Source organism: Mirounga leonina, unplaced genomic scaffold (assembly GCF_011800145.1).
Source record: "Mirounga leonina isolate KUSES-001 unplaced genomic scaffold, KU_Mleo_1.0 Mir_53, whole genome shotgun sequence".
NCBI classification, from domain to species: Eukaryota; Metazoa; Chordata; class Mammalia; order Carnivora; family Phocidae; genus Mirounga; species Mirounga leonina.
In genome coordinates, this window is record NW_023270807.1 from 88,541,266 (window position 1) to 88,564,838 (window position 23,573).

The 23,573-nt window shown below is 43.0% G+C and overlaps 1 protein-coding gene across 1 annotated transcript in view; it reads right to left on the reverse strand.

Annotated features, from left to right (window-relative positions):
* The window catches only part of MAP3K5 (mitogen-activated protein kinase kinase kinase 5), a 194,390-nt gene that overhangs the window by 5,568 nt on the left and 165,249 nt on the right, over positions 1-23,573 (reverse strand). Inside the window, exons 23-26 of the mRNA XM_034990749.1 lie at positions 23,397-23,565; positions 17,505-17,690; positions 14,330-14,435; positions 5,213-5,456 (exon numbers count right to left, since the gene is read on the reverse strand). Coding sequence (XP_034846640.1) covers positions 5,213-5,456; positions 14,330-14,435; positions 17,505-17,690; positions 23,397-23,565 — 705 coding nt within the window. The remainder of the gene's footprint in view (positions 1-5,212; positions 5,457-14,329; positions 14,436-17,504; positions 17,691-23,396; positions 23,566-23,573) is intronic.

Genomic DNA, 23,573 nt, shown 5'->3' on the forward strand with positions numbered 1-23,573 from the left:
CCCAGGGCCCCGGGATCATGACCTGAGCTGAAGGCAGACGCTTAACCGACTGAGCCACCCAAGCACCCCGATGCTCTGATTTTTTAGAAAACTATCGTTGGGTGACTTGGATTCAGAATTTTAAGTTAAGGTACATAATTATTCATAAGATCATCAAGATAAATTGTTGCATACCCTACAGTTCTTAGCAAACTGTATTTATTTAATTTTCTCAGTATGGATAGATTTAACTCAGGACCAGATTCCATTCCAAAAGTTTGTTTCCGCTTCAGTTGGCATGTTCTGAAGGCAGCAACTGAAAGACGGCCCTGGGCTTGAATCTTGGTTCAGCCCCACACTTCCTATGTTAACTTTGACAAATCACTTAACGCCTCTGGCCGTCAGTTTTCTCACCTGGAAAAGAAAAGCAAAACTTCCCGAAAGAATGACTGCGAACGTTCAGTGAGACAGCTATAGCTAACGACGTGCCAGGACAGCACCTGACCGTCAGGGAGGGCGATTCTTTCCCCAGCCACAGCCTCGGGCCTGGGGCTCAGGAGGGGCTCCTCCTCCTTTCCCACAGGACAGAGATGTGAGGCCCTTAGGAGAAAGGATTGGGGTAGAGTGGGTCGTAGAGGCGGGACGAAAAGGAAGACTCTCTAGGGGCAGCCAGAGAAGGTGGTTTGAGGAAGACAGATTGTTTAAAGACAGGAAAGTAAGCAGCGCACAGTCAGGTGGATTGAGCAGCAGGAACCGAGGGCCAGAGGAAAGCAGAGGATCGAAGGAGATGTTTATCACTCCAGCAAGAACAATACTCTAGGAAATGGACAGCAAGCTCAGCAGGAATTTTTAAGGTGGCAATTTCTTGGCCTAGTAAGTATTTTGGTCTTCCTTGATGATTTATATGTATGGAATACTGATGGCGTATTCTTACTGTTTTTTTTAAAGAACACAGTGACTTTTTCTAGAATTTAACCTATGTGTATCTAGACTACGTATTTTCTTTTTTTTTTTTTTAAGATTTTATTTATTTATTTGAGAGAGAGAGAATGAGAGAGAGCACATGAGAGTGGGGAGGGTCAGAGGGAGAAGCAGACTCCCTGCCGAGCAGGGAGTCCGATGTGGGACTCGATCCTGGGACTCCAGGATCATGACCTGAGCCGAAGGCAGTAGCTTAACCAACTGAGCCACCCAGGCGCACCCTACATGTTTTCTTTTTGTCTTTAAAAGTCATGCTAAGCGAAATACGTCAGTCAGAGAAAGACATGTATCATATGATCTCACTGATATAAGGAATTCTTAATCTCAGGCAACAAACTGAGGGTTGCTGGAGTGGTGGGGGTGGGAGGGATGGGGTGGCTGGGTGATGGACACTGGGGAGGGTATGTGCTATGGTGAGTGCTGTGAATTGTGTAAGACTGTTGAATCACAGACCTGTACCTCTGAAACAAATAATACATTATATGTTAAAAAAAAAAATAAAAGAAGAAGATAGTAGGAAGGGAAAAATGAAGGGGGGAAAATCGTAGGGGGAGACAAACCATGAGAGACTATGGACTCTGAGAAACAAACTGAGGGTTCTAGAGGGGGTGGGGTGGGGGGATGGGTTAGCCTGGTGATGGGTATTAAGGAGGGCATGTATTGAATGGAGCATTGGGTGTTATACGCAAACAATGAATCATGGAACTCTACATCAAAAACTAATGATGTATGGTGATTAACATAACATAATAAAATAAAATTTAAAAAATAATAATTAAAATAAAATAAAGGGGACTAATATAACACTGTATATTAGCAACTGGAATGAAAATAAAAACTTAAAAAGAGTATTAATACATGAATAAATAAGTAAATATTTATTAAAAAAAAAAAAAAAGCCAGAACTTAACTTTGGAAGCAGAGTGCTGACAGGTCACTTCATTTGTCCCAAATCCTGCTCCCCAAAATTATTTATTTACCTAGTCCACCAGTTTTATTTTCACTTTGTCTTCAGTTAAGAGGGAAGTTCTTCAAAATTAAGGCAATTGCCTGCCTTTCTGTTCCAGAAAACTTTGGCAAGCATCTGCTCTGAGGTCAATTTTTTAACTCAGATGGGTGGGGGTGGGTAATTCCAGAATCGTATGATAGATAAGCAGTCAGCTCTGTGTTGGTTACATTTTAGCTAGCTCTGCATTACTGTCCTACAACACTGTCTCAACCACTGGTGTGAAGTGCATTATTTCCAGAACATTTTATGTAAACATACCCCGAAATATAAGTAAAACAGACATTCTAAAGCCACCGTGTTATTTTCTCTATTTGGTATTATTATTGGTGATCTAGTAATCAAGAGCTGGATAAACCTGATTTACCTTCATCAGTGATTATCTAAATATAAGCTTAAGATTTCTAACATGAGGGCTATAGCCTTCCTAAAAACATACTAACATTTCCTCTAAGTTTATTTTGCCATATATGAACTTTTTTAAAAGGACTTATTTATTTTTTTAAAACATTTAAAAAAATATTTTATTTATTTGACAGAGAGAGAGAGTGAGCACAAGCAGAGGGCATGGCAGGCAGAGAGACAGGGAGATCTGCTGAGCGAGGAGTCCCATGCGGGACTGGATTCCAGGACCCCGGGATCATGACCTGAGCTGAAGGCAGATGCTTAACCGAATGAGCCACCCAGGTGTCCCATATTTATTTATTTTAGAGAGAGAGAGAGAGAGAGAGTGTGTGTGTGTGTGTGTGTGTGTATGGGCGGGGGGAGGGGCACAGGGTGAGAATCTTCCAGCCAACTCCCCACTGAGTGAGGAGCCTGAGGTGGAACTCGCTCTCAGGACCCTGAGATGATGAGCTGAGCTGACACCAGGAGTGGGAAGCTGAACCGACAGAGCCACCCAGGCGCCCCAGTAATGTATGAACTTCTATATATCAAATAATATTCAGCTGAAAATGATACAGACATGATCAGTCTCTCATTTCTTTTTTTTATTTAAAAAAATTTTTTTTAAAGATTTTATTTATTTATTTATTTGAGAGAGAGAGAATGAGAGACAGAGAGCATGAGAGGGAAGAGGGTCAGAGGGAGAAGCAGACCCCCGCTGAGCAGGGAGCCCGATGCGGGACTCGATCCTGGGACTCCAGGATCATGACCTGAGCCGAAGGCAGTCGCTTAACCGACTGAGCCACCCAGGCGCCCCAGTCTCTCATTTCTGCTGCTTAGTACCAGTACGAAGGCAGCTACCTCTTTTTTACATCACGGGTGAGGTGAATCTTGTGCCTCGTCTCCTTTCTCTGGGGGCGACAGGGAGGAGCTGTGCGAGGTACTACTCGAAACAGACAAAGGAGGCTCATAATCTTGTAGATGTCACGAATGTAAGGGTAAATAGGTAGGGAAAAAACATGAATGCGGGCTGTTGTGAGAAATGCAACAACACACTCAAGAAATACGGCGAGTCGTAGCCCTCTCAACAGACGTGGGGGAAGCAGGCCCGCCGCCCCCGCGGCCCTCGGAAGAGCGGCCCTTCCCGCCCGCGGACGGCGCAGGCGCGCAGACAGGGGGCGGGGACAGGATGGAAACCGGGGTGACTCGAGCGGTGTGAGGAGAGAAGGAAGAGGCTGCGCTCAGCTGAGGCAGGTTCTATTGACACAAGCCAGGGCATATAGACAGAAGGTCTGAAGGCCAGAGGCACAAATAGACCAGCTCATTGGTAAATGAAGTAGCTTTACTGCCTGTACAATTCTGACCATGGGTGGAGGAGGAGTTTGGGGGTCGGACCCGAACAGTAGCGAGTGAACATTCCTCCTCCAGAGATCAGAGAGGGGTATAAAAAACAACTCCTTCTAGGATTGGGTGACAGAGGGAGTAAACTAAAAAATAGGACTAAAATTAACAACTACTATAACGGATGCAGTGTCATGACTGGGGTATTGCTTGAGGAAATGAGGGACACCAAGGACGTCATGGGAGAAGTCTCAGAGGAGGAAGGACACAAAGTCTTCCACTAAATAGTAGCGATGCCAAGTAAGAGCTGGGTTTCCAAGGACAAGATTAGGATCTGGAGGCCAGAAAGCCATTTTCCCTCTTATTCAGAAAGATCTCTCTATGTAAACCGTAGATGGTATGTATGGATTTACTCAATCATGCAACCAAAATTCATGTTTCTGAATACAACATGAGCTTTGTACTACTTGTACTAAGCTCGATATTCAAGCTTAACTTTAAAAACTTAAACTTATGACAAGAAATAAAATGTTTTATCTTCCTGGTGAACAAGATTTTTAACTAAATATTTGAACAACTGTTATTGATTCACTCCAAAAAAAAAGAAGGGTTCACTATAAACCCAGAGTCGTAAAGTCAGTTGCTCACATGTCAACTGTAGCCAGCACAGGAAGCTATAAATCAGAGACTCAGACCTTGAACGGTGCCAACCTCTGTGAAGAACAGGAAATATTTACTCTTCACTTAATAACCTGATCATGTGGATTCTATGTCACCAAATTCTCAAAGAAAAATTAAAGTTCAGATATGAAAGCGCATATTCAAAATAAAATAGGATCATAAATGTAGTCAACCGATCATCCTTTCAAGGTTCTTTTTAGAAAAGCAAAGCTTTAGCACTACTAAATCTATTCTCAAGAACAGAGATCTTCCTCTTCTAAAAGAACTTGATATTCCAAATCATGGGCTTTCAAGAACATGGATTTCCTGTCTGTCTTTCAGCTGCTTCTGGGATGGTACATAATGCTCTGAGTCTGTGTCCAAGACAGTCTCTGAGGTTACAACTACTTTGGAAATCTCAGTGTACTTGGAGATAAAGCAGAGATCAAAGAATGGTGCTGAACAAGGCTTGAATTGGTAGAGCAGAAAATGATTTTGACTAAAGAGACTAAGACAAATCTCTCTTGTTTGATAAAGAAAGATATCAAACCAAGTTTATGTGAATGGGATAAAGGAATCATTTTGTATTCTCTGGACCAAACTTTAATTTTTTTTGAGGGGGTGGGGGAAAGGGAGAGAGAAAATCTTAAGCAGGCTCCATGCTCAGTGTGGAGCCCAGAGCAGGGCTTGACCTCACGACCCTGAGATCATGACCTGAGCCAAGATCAAGAGTTGGATGCTTAACTGACGGAGCCACCCAGGTGCCCCATCTGTGGACCAAACTTTAAAATAGACCCAAAATACATGCACTTATATAAAAGGAAGGGAAAGGAACCCCACCCACGTCAGAATAGGACTTACCTATTAGTTTCTATTTTCATCCTTCCAAGTTGCACATTGAGGGACCGGTGAGCATTTTGGGAGTCGTGGGATACAGTAGAACTGAGCGTGCTCACCCCTGAGGTAGCCACAGCATCTTCAATGACAGCATGAGGTCTTCGGATAGTTTGGTTCAAAGGCCGTTCCTCATGGTCATCTTCTGCATCCAAGTCTTCTTGATCAGCGGTGTCACTCTCAGACGCGAGGCTGAAATGTGGCCTCAGTTCTGTTAGGCGTAACACCAACAACAGTGTTAATGACTTATGACTGACTGCTGTAACTTCTTCTGACATGAATGTCCTCTCCCCTGCTATCAATAAGATATGTGTTCCAAACTGCTTTTCCAAGTGTAGGGATGGATTTCTGGGCATTAATTTACAGTTTTTGTTCCAGTGTATCTGCAAAATTCACAGGATGTATTGATGCAGAATGACCTAATTCAAACAAGAAAAATGGCCACACCACACAGGAGATATGTGGGAAAGGGTTCCTGGGTGGCTCAGTTGGTTAAGCGTCTGCCTTCGGCTCAGGTTATGATCCCAGGGTCCTGGGATCGAGCCCCACGTCGGGCTCCCTGCTCAGCAGGGAGTCTGCTTCTCTCTCTCTGCCTCTCCCCTTGCTTGCGCTCACACTCTCTCTGTCAAATAAATAAATAAAATAAAGAGATATGGGGGGGGGATGCGCGGGTGGCTCAGTCAGTTAAGTAAGTGTCTGCCTTTGGCTCAGGTCATGATCCCAGGGTCTGGGGATCGAGCCCTGCATCAGGCTCCTTGCTCAGCAGAAAGCCTGCTTCTCTCTCTGCCGCTCCCCCCTGCTTGTGCTCTCTCGCTCTCTGACAAATTAAAAAAAAAAAAGATGTGGGAAAATGCTAAAATCAGAAAGGCAATTATGTAAAAACCTGTTAATATAAACATTTGTTTATACAAGTAAAATTCATTTTTTATATTATGTAATATCTGGCAACTATTAACTAACTTAGAAATGAGGAAACTGAGATATAGTGAGATTATCTAAATAAAAGTAAATACACAGAATACTTTTTGCCCGTAATGGTCAAAGTGTAAGGGGATGGAGGGGGTCCTGAAAATGCAACATGTGCTTATATTCACTCTAGTAAGACTGGTTTTGACTATTGGCTTGATTCTTTTTTTTTAAGATTTTATTTATTTATTTGACAGAGAGAGACAGCAAGAGAGGGAATACAAGGTGGGGGAGTGGGAGAGGGAGAAGCAGGCTGTCCGCTGAGCAGGGAGCCTGGATCATGACCTGAGCTGAAGGCAGATGCTTAACAACTGAACAACTCAGGCGCCCCTACTGGATTGATTCTCAGTGTGAGTCCTACTCTACCCTGTTGACTAACCACTGAAATTTTAAAGTGTAAAAGTGGTAAGTCTCCAACTTAAATACATCGCATGAGTTCATCAGCATGTCACTTCACAACTTGGATGATATCTTCCCATAGAAAACAATACTATAAATTGTGATTATGTTCTCAAGATGGACAAGAAAAAGGAATTACACTCATAATCTAAATAAAATCAGGGTAGCAGAAATACTGGATCTTGACTCCATATGCTATGGCACATCATGAAAGGCATGGAGAGTCTCTGCAGAAGAAAAGCACATTCATACAAGATTTTGCATTGATATCCTGCGGGCTCACAGACTCCCTGAAGCCTGTCCAAAGAGTCATGAACCCACAGGTTAAGAGCCCCTGGATGGGGAGATGGCTCCAGGGGGAGTGATAGAAGTCCCCATCCCACCACCACTAGCCACCAGGGCAAGGCAACCAAAGACTGACTAGTTAACAAATCCTCCAGCTAACTTTTCTTTCCTTACCTTATTGGACCTGTGTATGGTATTTTCTTCTAAATCTCTGGTTGCTGCTTTTCTTTAGATCTCTCTCTCTCTCTTTTTTTTTTTTTAATCTACCATCTGCCCCTTAAAAGCTGGAACCTGGAATTCTATCCTTCACTTTTTTATATCTCTACTTACTCTCCTGTTGCTAAGCTCATTGAAATCTATCAAGGCTAAGTACTTGTAATGTGTCGATGATAAACTATATTTCTAGCCCTGATCCTGTTGCATCCAATACTTCCTAGCTATTCTTGCTGGGCAGGCACTTCAGATTCAACCATCTAAAAAAACCCCCTCATCTCTTGCTCATAACAAAAATCAGGGTGCCCTTCTTCAGGGGCCGGGTTTATGGAGCTCTGCCTTCCTTGATCTCTCTTGTTTTTCTTACTTCTTATTGTAGTAAAAAATGCATGACATAATATTTACCACTTTCACCATTTCTACATATCCAGTTCAGCAGCATTAAGTATATTTAGATTATACTCAAGCACTCTCTAGAGCTAGTTTTAAAGTTGCAAACTTTTTGTAAGTTTCATCTTGCAAAACTGAAACTCCATACTCATTAAATACCAACTCCCCGTTTCCCCCTACCCCCTGTCCTTGGCAACCACCATTCTACTTTCTGTTTCTGTGAGTTGGACTACTCTAGATACCTCATATAAGTAGAATCATTCAGTATCTGCCTTTCTGAGACTGGCTTATTACTTCACTTAGCATAATGTCCTTAAGTAGCATGTTTCAGAGTTTCCTTCCTTTTTAAGGCTGAATACTATTCCATTGCATGGATAGACCACATTTTGATTATCCATTCATTCGTCAGTGGACACTTGCGTTGGTTCCACCTCTTGGTATACTGTAAATAATGCTGTTATGAATGTGGGTATGCAAATCTCTCTTTGAGATCCTGCTTTCAATTCTTTCTTTGGATATAGATGCAGAAGAGGAACTGCGGGATCATATGACAATTCTAGTTTTACATTTTTTGAGGCGCCATGATGCTATTTTCCATGGTGGCTGTGCTGTTTGATAATCTCACCAAGAGTATACAAGGGATCTAGTTTTTCCACATCCTTGTTCTTTATCTCTTAAGGTTAACCAAGCCCCACCTCTACTCTGCTTTCTACATTATCTCTTTCCAAAATTCCATTTCCTAACTCATCTACTCTGCTTTCTACATTATCTCTTTCCAAAATTCCATTTCCTAACTCATCTACACTACATCTCTATGTAGTGTAGCCTCACAATCAGGTGTTTTCCTTCTACAAATCCAGAACCTAGTACAGGGGTTAGGACATATTAGCCTCTCAAAAAAATGCTGACGGAATGGAAGAGTTATATTGCTAGGATTATTCGTATTTATAAGGGAACAAAGTAATTTTAAAAAATCTTACTTTTCAAATAACTTAGGGGCGCCTGGGTGGCTCAGATGGTTAAGCATCCAACTCTTGATTTTGGCTCAGGTCATGATCTCAGGGTCCTGAGATGGAGCCCTGCATCTGGCTCTGCGCTTAGATGGGAGTCTGCTTGAGATTCTCTCTCTCCCTCTTCCTTTGCCCTCCCTCTCCCCACTCCCACTCTCTCTCTCTCTAAAATAAATAAATAAATCTTAAAAAAAAAAAAAAACAAGAAAAAATAATTTCAGGAAGTGCAGTTCCAGCTTAAGTTAGAATATAAGTTTAGGCCTTTTATAATTTTCTAAAATTATTCTTCAATTTCTTTTATGGTATCCAAACTGAAATTTTCAAAACAATTAAAAAGTTTTGTTGTGCTGTTGACTATCATCTCACTTTTGGGGAGGGAAACTTTCTGATATTTATTATTATATTTAAATACCCCCTTATATAGCCCTAACACTGTATACTTTAGCATTTTATGTATGTATAAACGACTGAAAAATTCTCTCAAATAATTTGAAGAAAGTAGAAAATTGTAAGCAAATGCAATACTTTGTTATTTTGGTCTTTTGTGGTGGCTCCCATCATCAAATTACACACTGTAAAATATGCAAGTGAGATGGAGCATCTGGTCTTTGTCCTCAAAGAGGTAACAACCTAAAGGACAGCTAGAAGGAATATACAGTAGAGCCATAAGAGCAGGTACAAAGATGACATGAAATTATAAGCGCAAATTAATGCAGCTAAAAATATCTTAGATGATCTCAGTTATAGACCTAGTTCATATGTAATTCACGTGTGCATGTATTAAGAATGCTAAGAGGTAAATAAAGCACATTTGCAATAACTAAATTCAGTGGTGGTTTACTCATGGATTGATTCATGGAAGCAGAAGAGCCTAAGCAGGATTCTGGAGGAGGGGAACACCTTGCCTGTGGGGAAAGGGGCAGAGGCATTTGAGAGAAGGAAGTTCAAATGATGGTCCAGAGCCCCCTGAGAAGAATGGAAGGCAGAACGGACTGTCAGGAGAGAGCCAAGTGTCAGGAGAAAACCAGGGGCCTGGAGGTTGGAGGGGGGAGCTGTAATGAGCGGGGAGTATTTAAGCCCATGTGTGGGAATTGAGAGCTGGTGCCTGTTTCTAATACAGCAAGATGGAATCAAACAACAATACTATTCCCACTTCCCTACCCCCAGCCACCACCCCAACTAGTACTTTCCCCAGAGGGAAATAGCCAGACCCAGCTTCTTTAACACAGGGTATTTCTGATACCAAAGATCACAATCCTTGTCAGTGTAGTGTATGACTCCTGCCTTAAGCTCAGATGGTACGGAATGCTGGTCATTTTACTTTAATGTGGACACCAGGCACATGAGTAGTTCAGCTGAACTGGTAATAATATCAAGTGCTTTAGCATTAAAAATCATTGCTAATGTAGGCAGTTTGCCTACATTATCAATTCTCTCTTGGCACTGCCAACATGGTCTCCATGCTCAGCATTTCTCCATCTGGTTACCCACAGCCAGACTGTAACAACGGATAGTCAGTGTTGCCAATCAGGGCAAAGCTGATTCCTGATGACAAGTGAGAAAAGAACCTGAGGGAAAAAAACTCTTAAGGGGCTTGCACTGTACTCTGTGTTCTGTGTGTTCTTTTTGGGAGAAAGATTGAACACTTTTTAATTTTTTACTTTTTATTTTTGAAATAATGGCAGAATAACAAAAAGTTGCAAAAATGGCACAGAGAGTTCCTATATACCCTTCAGCGGCTTGCCCTAAACTTGACATCTTATACAACTGTGGCGCTAGGACCCAACCCGGGGAAATTGACTTTGCTACCATAACACTAAGTAATCTACAAACCTTGTTGAATTTCACCAGGTTTCCCACTGATGCCCTTGTTCTTGTTTATTTTAAGATTTTATTTATTTGACAGAGAGAGAGAGCACACAAGCAGGGGGAGTGGCAGGCAGAGGGAGAAGCAGGCTTCCCGCTGAGCAGGGAGCCCTACGTGGGGCTGGATCCAGGACCCCAGGATTATGCCCAGAGCCAAAGGCAGATGCTTAACTGACTGATCCACCCAGGCACCTCTGACGCCCTTGTTCTGAACCAGAATTCCACACTGCATTTGGTTATCATGTCTCCTTAGTCTCTTCCAGACTGAGACAGTACCCAGGTATTTCTTTGTCTCCCACGACCTCTACACTTTCGAGGAGTATTGGTCAGTTATTTTGTACTATGACCCTCATTTGGCATTCACCAATGTCTTGTCATGATGAGGTTGAGGCTATGCATTTTTGGCAAGAATAGCACAAAGGTGATGTCGTGCACTACTAAATGAATCATATCAGGAGGTACAGGATGCTGATGTGTCTTATTCCTAGCGATGCTTACCTTGATCATTTGGTACAGGAGGTGTCTGCCAGTTTCCTCCACTGTAAAGTCACTGTTTTCCCTTTGAGATTAGTAAATATCTTATGGGCAGATACTGTGCAGCCATTCAAATATCCCGTTTCTCGTTACTCTTTTGCTTACTAATTTTAGCAGCCATCGATGCTTCTTGCCTGCAATAATTATTACTGTGGTGTTTGCCTAATGGTGCTTGTCTATTTCCCTCATACCTTTTACATTTATTAACTGGAATTCTATAACAAAGACCTGGCTCTTCTCCTCCATATACTTATTTATTCTATTATTTATATCAATATAGACTTACAGATATTTAGTTTATTCTATGTACTATAACCCAAGGCTATCATTATTTTATTTTATTGCCCAAATTGTTTTGGCTTAGATTTTTGGGAACTCCTTCAAATGGGTGTGGTCTCCAGTGTCCTTTCAAAAAGCCTCCATCTTTTTTGGCATCACAGGATGTTCTAGGCTCATGTGTATTTTCCCTGCCCCAGGCCTGGAATCAACCATCTTTCCAGGGAGCACTGATTCCTTTTATTGGAGGATGGTGTTTAGATACTAAGATCTAGGTCCTCTCTGCGGACAGACCTAGGACATGTATGCACTGCTGTTGGCATACTTTTAAATTTGTGGTTTTCTTTTACGTGTCTTTCAAAATTTGGTAGGCTAATTGTAGTGTTTTGTCACCTAGAAGGAATTTTTATCAGGGGAAGATGAAGACAGGCATTTTTAATGCTTGTTTGAAGGTTTAAGTTTCTTTGAATCTCAATCATATCTTTAGGGACATTCAGAAATTAGATGGAACTCTCAAGTGCTTGAAATCCATTCCTCTTGTTTGCACATTTCATCATTTATATATTGGTATACAAATGCATACGGTCTTCCCCTATCCTAGGAGGAATATAAAAGATACTTTCTCCACTAATTTTCTACTTAAAAAAAAATGCTTGCAAACAGTAATTTGGGTTTTTCATCTGAGACTCCTAATGGCCTCAAAGAAACCAATTCCACAGTGAAAGGACAAATGGCTTTCCTTAGCAAACTGTCTTCATAAAGAACATGCCTTGTTCCACACATGGGTTGGGTGAAAGCAGTGCTTACCCCCCACCAACGGGACCCCCACCCAAGCAGAAGATGTGCCTCTCTGCACTCTCCCTAAACTTACCAGTGTTTCAACTACGGTGTGATGATCAGTGTGCTTTCTAAACTTCCGATTTGGGAAGAATATTACATTTACAGTAACATCGCAAAGGTCATACAGAGAATTCCCATATACCTTCCAGTTCCCTCAATACATCTTATATAACTGGTATACTCATCAAAACTAAGAAATTAACAGTGGTACAATACTATTAACTAAACTACAGACTTTATTCAGATTACACAAGTTTTTCACTGATTTTTTTTTTTCTATTCCAGGATATAATCCATTGCATTTAGGTATTTCATTTTTAGAGGGAAGTTTTAAAAATTAGATTAACAGATCATTTATATGCTATTTAAATATTTCAAAGTATAATCCCTCTCTCCCTTGCTCATTTAGGTTGCTACTGTGTTTAATTTATGCCTACATCTATCCTTTTCACCAATGCACACCTATTCCCTTTCACCCCTAATCTCTTTTGAATATATAACCCTCCTAGGGTACATTCCTCACATCCAAGCTTATCCCGGTGATATGTCCCCCAAACACAAGAATCCGTTACCTTGGTTAGAGCATTACATTAGGTTTACACTAGCATTACTCTCCCTAGGTTCACATCCAACCGCTAATTACGTGTTTCTGTGCCTGTGTAGAATTTTTTCTAAGTTATGCAAATTTTCTACCCTCATTTGTTATAATCAGGTGAAACTCATTTATGTATTGCTTCAGCTAATATTTATCAGGGGTCCACTGTTTTATAGGCACTGTTCTGGACAATATACTCAGCACGGAATAAAGCAGACACAGTTACCCTCTGGTGAGACAAAAAAATCAAGGTAGCTTCAAGTTGTGGAGCAAGCATCACAAATGGGGAAAAAACCATATCCAAGGAGACAGAATAGTGGTGGAGCCTATTTTAGACTTCGCGGTGGGTCAGGACTCTGAGAAGACATTTTTTTTTTAAAGATTTTATTTATTCATTTATTTGAGAGAGTGAGAGAGTGAGAGAGAGAGAGAGAGCACATGAGAGGGGGGAAGGTCAGAGGGAGAAGCAGACCCCCTGCTGAGCAGGGAGCCGGATGCGGGACTCGATCCAGGGACTCCAGGATCATGACCTGAGCTGAAGGCAGTCGCTTAACCAACTGAGCCACCCAGGCACCCTGAGAAGACATTTTTTAAACCAAGACCTGAAGAATGCAAAGGAACAGGGCAAGAGGGATGAGGGGTGGAGGTGTGCCCCGCATAGAGGATCAGCATGTTCGGGGATATTAGAACTTCCCATATTTCTTTCTTACAGAAGAAGGAAATAAATTCATCTTTACTGAGGTTTTGTATAAAGTTTGACACGGGTGCCCTCACTCTCAAATCAAACAAGGTATTCTGAGAGAAGAGAGGGAATTCCACAACTCAGAAGGCCTGGTGATGACTTAAGTTTGTGGTACCATTTGTAAATATCCTAAATTTTAAGATACTTCATTATCCAATCATTTTAAATTTCTATTTTAGACCGCTTTATAATACATGTATAAATTAATATAACATATTTCTAATTTATGTATCTAAATCTGTTTATCTGCCTATCATCTCTACACACACACACACACACACACACACACACCCTCCCCCACACACATATAGGATGGAAGAGCTTCGTTTAAAATTTTTTATTGGTGACTACACTATCAAAAGTACTTTGGAAGTTTGCCGTAGAGGATGAATGTGTCTCTCACCCCATAAAACTCTGTTTCATCAACACTACCCCTTTTGTACCTCACTGCAAACATAGCTGGGATCTGTCTAGACCAGTGATTTCCAAACCTGGCTGTGGATCAAAATGACCTGGGAGCTGGATTAAAATCAGATTCCTGGGCTTTTTCCCAGCAGATTCTTACTCACTCAGTCTGGGATGGGGCTTGGAGAGCTATAATTTTAAAGAGCTCCTGACATCCCTCAATGCACTGGCCGGTTTGGGAACCACCAGTAAAAGAGGACACAAGAGTATATTGAAATGCATATGTATCTGGGTCACCTGCATAATTTTCTCTTTCTCTCCATATCCAAATACGCTCTTTAAAGACAAGGAAGCAATCTTCCTCACCCAGAGTAAACATCTGGCTTGGTGTACCTCGCGTGGACTAGATGCACGAGATAAATATTATTTGGTGTCTTCAAACAGTTTAACAAAAGGGCTAACTTGGTCTGAAAGGCAGTAAGGAAGACACCATAAATGAGGAATCAACAGTAATTTAGAATGTCAAACACTAAATATTGGTGAAGTAATTAGATATTTCTGACCTGGAACCAGAATGGTAATGGCCGTCTGCACCGCCTTTCGGATGATACTGTCTAAGGCAAACATCCAGTGTGGTTTGATATTATGATTCCGAAGAACTTTATTGACCTGGAGAAAGAGGGTGACATTTAGTCTATTTTAATGTTTAATTGCAAATAACATAGATGACACAAGCATGTGGATGACATTCTATCAACAGAAACAACTAAAAGGTTTCTTCACCTTGAATTGTGAATAATTTCTTTACGTTGCTGGGAAACAAGGAAAAACGGCCGCTTCAGATTAAAGTCTGGTGATTCCCCATGTGAGCAAATCAAAGGCAGTCTGGTTAAATGAAATGTGGCTTCTTTGGGACTCAGAACAAGCTACTTCCACTTTTCATGGCGTTTGCAAATTGGATGATGGAGGTGGTAAAGGAGGAAAAAAAGAATCTGAGGGGTTTGAAATAAAAATAAACACTGGTCTCTAGTGTTGTGATTCTGAGGTTTAATACAACCACGTGCTTCAGCTTAGTCTGGTGACTTGGAAAAGCAGGTAAGGGAGGAAATGAGCATGTGTGTGCCCACCTACAGATTTGCCACAGCACGTGCCTTATCTTCCTTCCCACCGTTGTTTATATCTCGGCAAACAGAGGAGGAACCTGCTGGAATATTCCAGAAAGGATGTTCACACTGAAAGTCTGTGTTATAAGGGTATCTTTTTTTAGTCACTATTTCACACATTTAAATAGACACTGAAATGGATACATGCATTACCTTTTTTTAAAAATTGTGGTCAAATACACATACCATAAAATCTGCCACCTTAACCACTTTTAAGTATATAGTTCAGTAGCGTTAAGTACGTTCACACTGTTGTGCAACCATCACCACCATCCATCTCCAGAATTCTTCTCATCTTGCAAAACTGAAACTCTATACCCGTTAAAGAATAACTTCTCACTGCCTTCCACTCCCAGCCCCTGGTGACCACCGTTCTACTTTCCATCTCTATGAATATGACTCCTCTGGGTCTCTCATGTAAGTGGAATCACATGGTATTTTTGTGATGGGCTTATTTCACTTAGTATAATGTGTGAGAACTCCCTTCTTTTTCAAGGGTGAATAGTATCCCACTGTAGGTATAAGCCATATGCGTTATCTTTTTAAAAATAACCATTATTGGGGCGCCTGGGTGGCTCAGTCTTTAAGCGTCTGCCTTCGGCTCATGTCATGATCCCGGGGTCCTGGAATTGAGTCCCGCATCGAGCTCCCTGCTCCACGGGAAGCCTGCTTCTCCCTCTCCCACTCCCCCTGCTTGTGTTCCCTCTCTCGCTGCGTCTCTCTGTCAAATAAATAAATAAAATCTTAAAAAAAAAATAACCATTATCATAAAGACAAGAAAAACCTATTTAAAATTTGGGTTAACTCCACTAATTGCTGGTTGACACGACCGTCCAAGAAAAGGTCTGGGCTCTGACCAGAGAATTTAGAAGAAGCAAGGGACAAGGTGACCTAGCTGCAATCCCACACCCAGAGCTGGAGTTCCAGTTGCTTATTCCTGCCCTTGGTCTATCTTCATCAAAATCCCCCAGTTTTGAAGGGAGGATTCCTCGGTCTGAGGAATTCCTCATAGTAGTTGCTCCCAAAAAGAAGTGAATCATTGCTAGGCTCACACTTGTTCTAGGAAATCCTTTCAGAATGAGTTTGTTCTTGTACCTTCATTTCTTAAAGGAATTGCCTGCTTATTTGACTAATGTAGGGCATATAGCATTCAGTAAACTAGAACATTTCTCTCATGAGTCACACACAGAAGATGGAAGAGGGATCCTCTATAACTATGACCCGCTCCCCATAGCTCTTCATTAAACAGGGTACATTCTTTGGGTTCATTCCTATCCTGGATGGTGAGTAAGCAATAGCAAGTGTGTGTGTGTGTGTGTGTGTGTGTGTGAGAGAGAGAGAGAGAGAGAGACAGAGAGTGTGACCTGGGCTCAAGGCCCACGATTACAACTAAACCACTCTCAATCTGAATTCTACTTGCCAATTTGTTTTCCAGCCTTTAGGCTGGAAGCCAAAGGCGTGGGCAAGTGCAAAATCACCAAATTATTTCATTCTATTTGCAGATGGTTAGGTTTCCCTAGTTGCAGTGAAGTGTGCCTTTAGCATTTAATTATTAGTGATAGGCACTGCCAGTTGCTTTCATCACCCATGACCTCAGTCAAGTCAGGAGTGTTGTCCCTGTCCACAGTACAGCACAAGGACCAAGGGGCTTACATAGAGTTTCAGGGTACACAAGTGGCTGTTGAGGGATTGTAATTTGGTTTTAAAGGAGGGATCATTTGATGCACCAAATACAATTGTCAAGACATCTATGCAGGAGATATAAATACATTAGCAGTGAGTTAATTTGGGGAATTTAAATACCATCGTGCAAAGTGCTTTCATATTTACACCAGAGGCACTGCCAGGAACTCTCTTATTTCAGACTCCCGCATCCTGCGAAGGCCTTCTAGGAGTGGCTTCAGGCTTTTCTGGTACAGAGTTCCACAGGTAAGTCTCACTCACGAAGAGCACCTACTGGGTTGAATCAGGCTTTTGAAAGACTGGCTTCTACTTGGTGTTGCATAGCAACTCCATTTGAGAGGACGGAGCCTTTAGCAATCTCTCATGGACTAATTTTCATTCAGTGATGAATTAATGTGTATTAAACAAACATGTTTAAAGTGCTGCATATGGAAACCAGAGAAAAAGTAGGGAAAAAAGAAGTGTTGATTTTATTCAGCGGCGATCATTCCTATCTGCACGGTTGCATTTTCCTCGATGACCACTAGATGGCAGTTCTCATACAGAATTAGAAAGTGCACGACTGAGATGAGTGGCTAAAGTCACCAAAATAGTGACCTGCTACATGATTTCATAAGAACAGAGTTCAGCCATGGGAGATGTTTGTTAGTTTTGCTATTTCCCACAGGGTTCGATTACATGGGTATCTAACTTTGGGGGATACAAACACATAACAACAAATCTGCTCCTTAGAAGCACACAGAGAGGCAACCGGCTCACAATTTACCATCGGAAAAAAAGAGGTCATCGGGATTATTAAAGAAAGAAAAGATAACGGAACTTATGTTTTATCCTGTTTTTCCAATTTTGGTTGGACGTTTGTGGAAAAACTTTGGCAAAAGATCATACTTACAGCATCTTGAAAACTGAAGAGCACCACCTGGACTTGGTTAATGCCGTGGCTGTCGAAGTCAAGTTCTAGCTTCAGCTTGGACAGTGTGGTGGCGATGATTTTTCGGTCCGTGGATCTCACAAATTCTCTGAGGCTTGCGATGAGGGTTGTGATATGTTCCCATTTTAGTTTAGGTTCTTCGGCCCCCTGTGAATAAAACCTGTCAGTTGATCTGTGCCAGACACATTCATCATGAGCCTGCCATTGCCACAGCCCCTGTTGGGAGCTGGGCTTCCAAGCGCCTCCCCCCCGAGGGAAAAGGCCATATTGGAACTCTATGCCCCACTAGCCCCACCAACCACCCAAGAAATAATCAGACTTTGGGAGGAAGGGTACCTACCCCACATGTCAGCCAATAGCTATGATTTAGTCAGATATACAGAGCTTTCCCCAAACACGGACAGGCTGAGGCAATACCACTCAGAAATTTTTTTTTTTAAGATTTTATTTATTTATTTGAGAGAGAGAGAGACAGGAGAGAGGGAACACAAGTAGGGGGAGTGGGAGAGGGAGAAGCAGGCTTCCCGCTGAGCATGGAGCCCGATGCGGGGCTTGATCCTATGACCCCGGGATCATGACCTGAGCTGAAGGCAGCCGCTTAACCGACTGAGCCACCCAGGCGTCCCCCACTCAGAAATTTTAATGGGGAACTAAAGAGAGATCAGGCAATGAGCCATAGGATCTTAAGCTCAAAGAGCCCAGAGAGACAAGTCACAAAATAGCAGCAAGAGTACCTCTAGCTGTAAGGAAGGGAGAGCAGAAGTAATGGGATTGAGAACGACCATCTACATGGAGAGGAGAAGGAAATGGATGGAAATGGAAATGGCACGCCAAGGGGGTCATTAACAGCCAAAGCTGAGAAGATGTGTACAAACTCCCGGAACATGAAGTAATCAGAATCCCACACAAGTTTCAGTCTCTGTGGGGCTCGGCTCGGCACTATGGCTGGAATTCCTTAAGACCCTACCTCCTTCAGGTAGGTGAGGCCATCTCCAAGGTGCCCCCAGAACTTCGACTGCCCTTAAAGTGTGTCAATGCCTTTCAATCAAAAGGGGCTCACTTCAGAATCCATCCTAGAAACACTGCCTTACACACCGATGAGGTAATTCGTTGTAAGAATGAACCGATGGACAAGTTTATATACTAAAAATATAATAATAATATTGAAACAGGTTCCCTTTCTCAAGCTGAATTCTTCTACTTTGTGTAAGGAATGTGGTAGGGTGTCATTTATCCTCATTTAACTATAGGAAACGAGATTTTTATTATGCTCATTTCTATCTCCTATTGTACATTTTGTTACCGCATCATTAAAATTAAATTCCTCGATCAGGCTGTGATAATTACAGTTTCTAGGATTCTATTACAATCAATGTACCACCAAGTTCTCTCCCTCTGCATGGTTTCATTTGGGAACTCCCTCTCCTGTTTGTGTTTTCATGAGACAAGATTATATTGAAAAGCTTGAAAGCTGTCATTAAGGGAATTAAAACGAGACTGGGAACAATTATAAACTTTGTTTCTTTTCTTACCACCAACTAAATTACACCCAAAGTAAAGATTCACAGGCAATATCATAATAACATGAAAATATGTTCAAGAAAAAAAATATGAGTTATTCAGAAGTTGGAAGCTTATCTTAGTGAAAAATCAGCTACATGTTTGCCAGCAGTTGAAATAGCAAACATTTTTTTTGACATTAGCTTTGTTTTCACAACAGAGGAACATGTTGCTTTGGGCTTTTTGATGTGTGGGCCAATGTGCTACAAAGGAACGCTGTCTGCTCGGAAATGTTTTCTGTCTGGGGCAGTTCATTCACTTACATGACCGTTACTTCTGTTCAAATCCCTGTGTCCACGTGCACGCATGAACGTGCTTACACAAATGAGCACCTCCAGTGTCAGGGAGTCTGATTCAGCATCCGAAGGGTGCATTTGACAGTGCGCCTCTCCTGAGCAGAGCACCGTCCAGATTCTCCTGCAAAGGTGCTCTCTATTCTTTATCCTTTAAACTTCCTCAAAAATGATGAGTGAACTTCAGAAGGATGTTACTGGTCCAAAGGGTTTCTGTGGGCTGGTTTGGGGACCTGACCACCATCTGCACTTTTGGTCTTGTTTAAAAAGGGTAGGCTTGGGCACCTGGTGGCTCAGTTGGTTAAGTGCCTAACTCTTGATTTCAGCTCAGGTCATGATCTCAGGGTCATGAGATCAAGTCCTGCAATGGGCTCTGTGCTGGGTGTAGAGCCTGATTGAGATTCTCTCTCTCGCTCTCCCTTTGCCCCTCCCCCCTTAAAAAAGGGGGTGGGTTTTAATGTAAAGATGTATCCAGAGATACTTAATACAACAAAAAGAATTACTTCCATCCGGCTGTGGAAAAAACTTAAAGGATTACTTAAAGAATGACTTCCATCTAGTTGTAGAAAAGAACTTAAGAGATTAGACAACTATGATTAGCCTGCTTGATAATGGTCACAACAACAATAATAATAGTTAACATTTGTGAAACACTCTATTAGTCTCTCAGTTGCTCATGATCTCAGTTATTCCCTATAGAAGCTCCATGAGGTAGATACTGGCGTTTCCTCTATTTCATAGATTAGGAAATTCAGCCTCAGAGACTTTAAGTAACTTGCCTAAATCGCACAGCCTGTTAAATGGTAATGCCAGGCCTTGGGCAGAGAGCGGCAAGCTGAGGCTGAGCCCAGGCTCCTGATCATTGCATTCTCTTGCCTCAATCGGCTGGAAGAGCCAGCAGTGAGCCTGGATCGGAACCTGCTCTCCCACCAGGCCACCATGTGATGTCACAGCAAGGGATTCACAGTATCCTTAGCAATACAATCAGAAGGACCCTTGCTATCAGTGGATGATTTGGGATTCAGCATGTGATTCTGATCCACAGTTTCTGGTCCTCACTGGTCCCTTTGCGCTGGTGCACCAAGGCATGCCCTCTGATGACTGCTTTTAAGATTGTTTTTTCTTTCTCCTTTTATAGAGAACATTCAGGTGTGCTGAAAAAACCAGGAAGCCACAGACAACTGAATAGGATTAACCAACTGCGAAATGTAAGAATTTCAGCCCACTCATGGAAGTGAAGTCTCCTGCCAGGCTCGGTGCCATGACCATGACAAAGGCAGTCCTGCTGGACGGACCTTCAAAAACCCCAAACAAGCAGATGCTTTCTGCACTGGAAGAGTTTGTCCCTTGGGATGATTATGAGATTTAGGCAATCCCTGCGTCCTGCGTGTCTCTGACCTGAAACAGGCATCTCACACTAGCAGCCACAGTTTGGAGAAGCCTTCGCTCCGCAGCAGCTAATGGCCATTTCCTTTCCTTCCTCCATGGCCAGCAGCAGCCCCTCCCCTGTTTCCACCAGCCCTTGTCACCATCTGGGAGCTGTCACCCAGGGAGGAGAGCGGGGTGGTGCTAAGGAGCACAGATCCCGAAGCCAGACTATCTGGGTCTAAATCCTGACTCCGCCGCTTAGGGCTGTGTGGCCCTGACAAGTTACTCAACTCCTCTGTGCCTCTGTGTCCTCGTGTGCAAAATGAGCACACTAGAACTATTACTACAGTTCTACTGCCATGAGGCTTGAGTGAGTCAATACACATGAAATACTAAGAACAATACCTGGCCCATTCAGAGTGTCTGCTACCATTAGTATATGTTGACTATGTTTGCTATTACTATTATGTCATTGTATATACCACTACTACTCCTAAATATTTACTACTATTCATTGTTTTTCTTCCTCTGCTAGAATGCCAGCTTCAGTGTGATATTTCTTTTTCCCAGTTTTGTTCACTGAATGTCCACAGCACATAGACGAGTGCCTGGCATTCAGCAGATGCTTAGTATTTGTTGAATGAATGTACGACCTCCAACTGCTGCCCAGATGCTCCTTCCATCTAAGTTTGGTTTCCCTTCTTTATTTCACACCATCCGATCCCCAGTCCTTGAATGACCAGAGTAAGCAGAAGGAGAGAGAAGAGAGGAAGCTGAAGGTTCATAATTGCTCCCGTCTCCTCCACATCTCCCACCATCGGCACTCACCCTACCCCAGCTCAGAGCCCCGGCTGTCCCTCAGCCTGGAGCCCCCACTTCCTGGCCCTTAAGGAACTGCTTGAGGCAGCTTTCCTCTAGGACCCACGCAGGGTCTTCCCAGAAAGTGTAGCTGGTGCTCATCTCAGTTCTCCTCGTACCAGAGACCCTGCTGGCACACATGTGGCCTTTGACTCTTCCTACGGGATCAAAAGAGGTGGGCATTAGAGAGTTGCCAGGGTGACAGAATCAGTGGAGAAACTTCATGGGGTTCTCAAGATAAAGACAAGAGCCAAGAAGGAGAGTCTTGCCCTGTTTATATCCCAGCACAGCTGAGAACAGGGAGAAGGTTGGACTGAGAGACAAACTTGACCCAACTCCTCTAGATCCACCTTTTTTTTTTTTAAGATTTTATTTTTATTTATTTGACAGAGAGAGAGAGATAGCGAGAGAGGGAACACAAGCAGGGGGAGTGGGAGAGGGAGAAGCAGGCTTCCCGCCGAGCAGGGAGCCTGATTCGGGGCTCGATCCCAGGACCCTGGAACCATGACCTGAGCCGAAGGTAGAGGCTCAACGACTGAGCCACCCAGGCGCCTTAGCTCAACCCTTTTCGCAGCTGTTTTCTCATGACAGAAGGTAGGAAAGAAGGCCTAGGCAGGGAGGGCGGCTGGCGGCCACAGGAGCCCGAGCAGACAAGTCCCTGATGCCCATGTCACCGAAAGGAAGTAACAGGTATCATGCCGGGGGCCAAGCATGTCTGTGGAGGCTGATATCCTTAAGAGACGTGAGCGTCTGCTCCAAACACAGGAGGCAGCACTGGAGGCCTGGAGCTGGGGGAAACCCCATTTGTACTGGGGCAGAACTGGGGAGGGGATTCTTCCTCAGATCTGTAAGCAGGATCCTAGGGAACATATTTTCCCAGGTATTATGGACTGAATGGTGTCCCCGCCCCCCAACCCCAATCAGAAGCCCTAACCTCCAATGTGACTGTAGGTGGAGAAAGAGTCTTAGGAGGTAATTAAGGTTAAGTGAGATCACAACAGTGGGGCCCTAATCCAACAGGGCTACTGTTCTTATAAGGAGGGGAAGGGACACCCTCCGGGGTGCACAGGGATAAAAGCTGGGTGAGGACGTGCCAAGGTGGTGCCATCTACAAGCCAAGGAGAGAGGCCTCAGGAGAAACCAAACCTGCCGACACCTTGCTCTTAGACCTTCTGCCTCCAGAACTGTGAGAAATAAATTTCTGTTGTTTGAGCTACTCAGCCGGTGGGATTCTGTTACGGCAGGCTCAGCAAACGAATATACCGGGGAGTGAGAGTTTGACCAGCTTTGTTTTTTCACAGCCCACACAGCCTTCCGACACACTATATAATTTACTTATTATTGCCCATCACCCTCCGTCCGTCTGCATGTAGCCCCGTGAGCACGGGGGTCCTTGTTGTGTTTGCAATATTTCCTAAATGCTCAGAGGAGACTGGCAGGGAGCCTTGTGCTACCATCGGAATTAGGAAGTCACGTGGCCCAATGGGTAAGTGTTGATCGAATCAATAAACAAATGAATGAAGGGTAAAAGGAGCTTGCAGGCCAGTTGGACTTGGCCACCCTGAAAAAGCTGTGACTCACAAATAGCTATGTTCAAAAATGCGGTTTCTACGTCAGGGATTTGCCCTTTTTCCTCTGCTGGATAGGCGTGATTCATCATCAAGAACTCTACCGCTTCCTCGAGCCTCCACGTCGCCCGTGACAGCACCAGGGGGTTAAGACGCAGGTAAGATACGTCAGCTCTGGGAAACGAAGTATCCACGAGAGGTTATACCTGAGCCAAAGATTCCATTAAGTTTCTCACAACTTTGTCTTGGTCTTCCGTCAGGATCCTATGAAGGGTGGCCCGTCTCTCACTGTCCTTCCTCAGCATAAAGAATCCAGAATCTTTTTCTTCAGGGGAAGGCGGGGCGCTGTGGTCTTCAAAATTTTCATCTGGAATGCTGGAAGA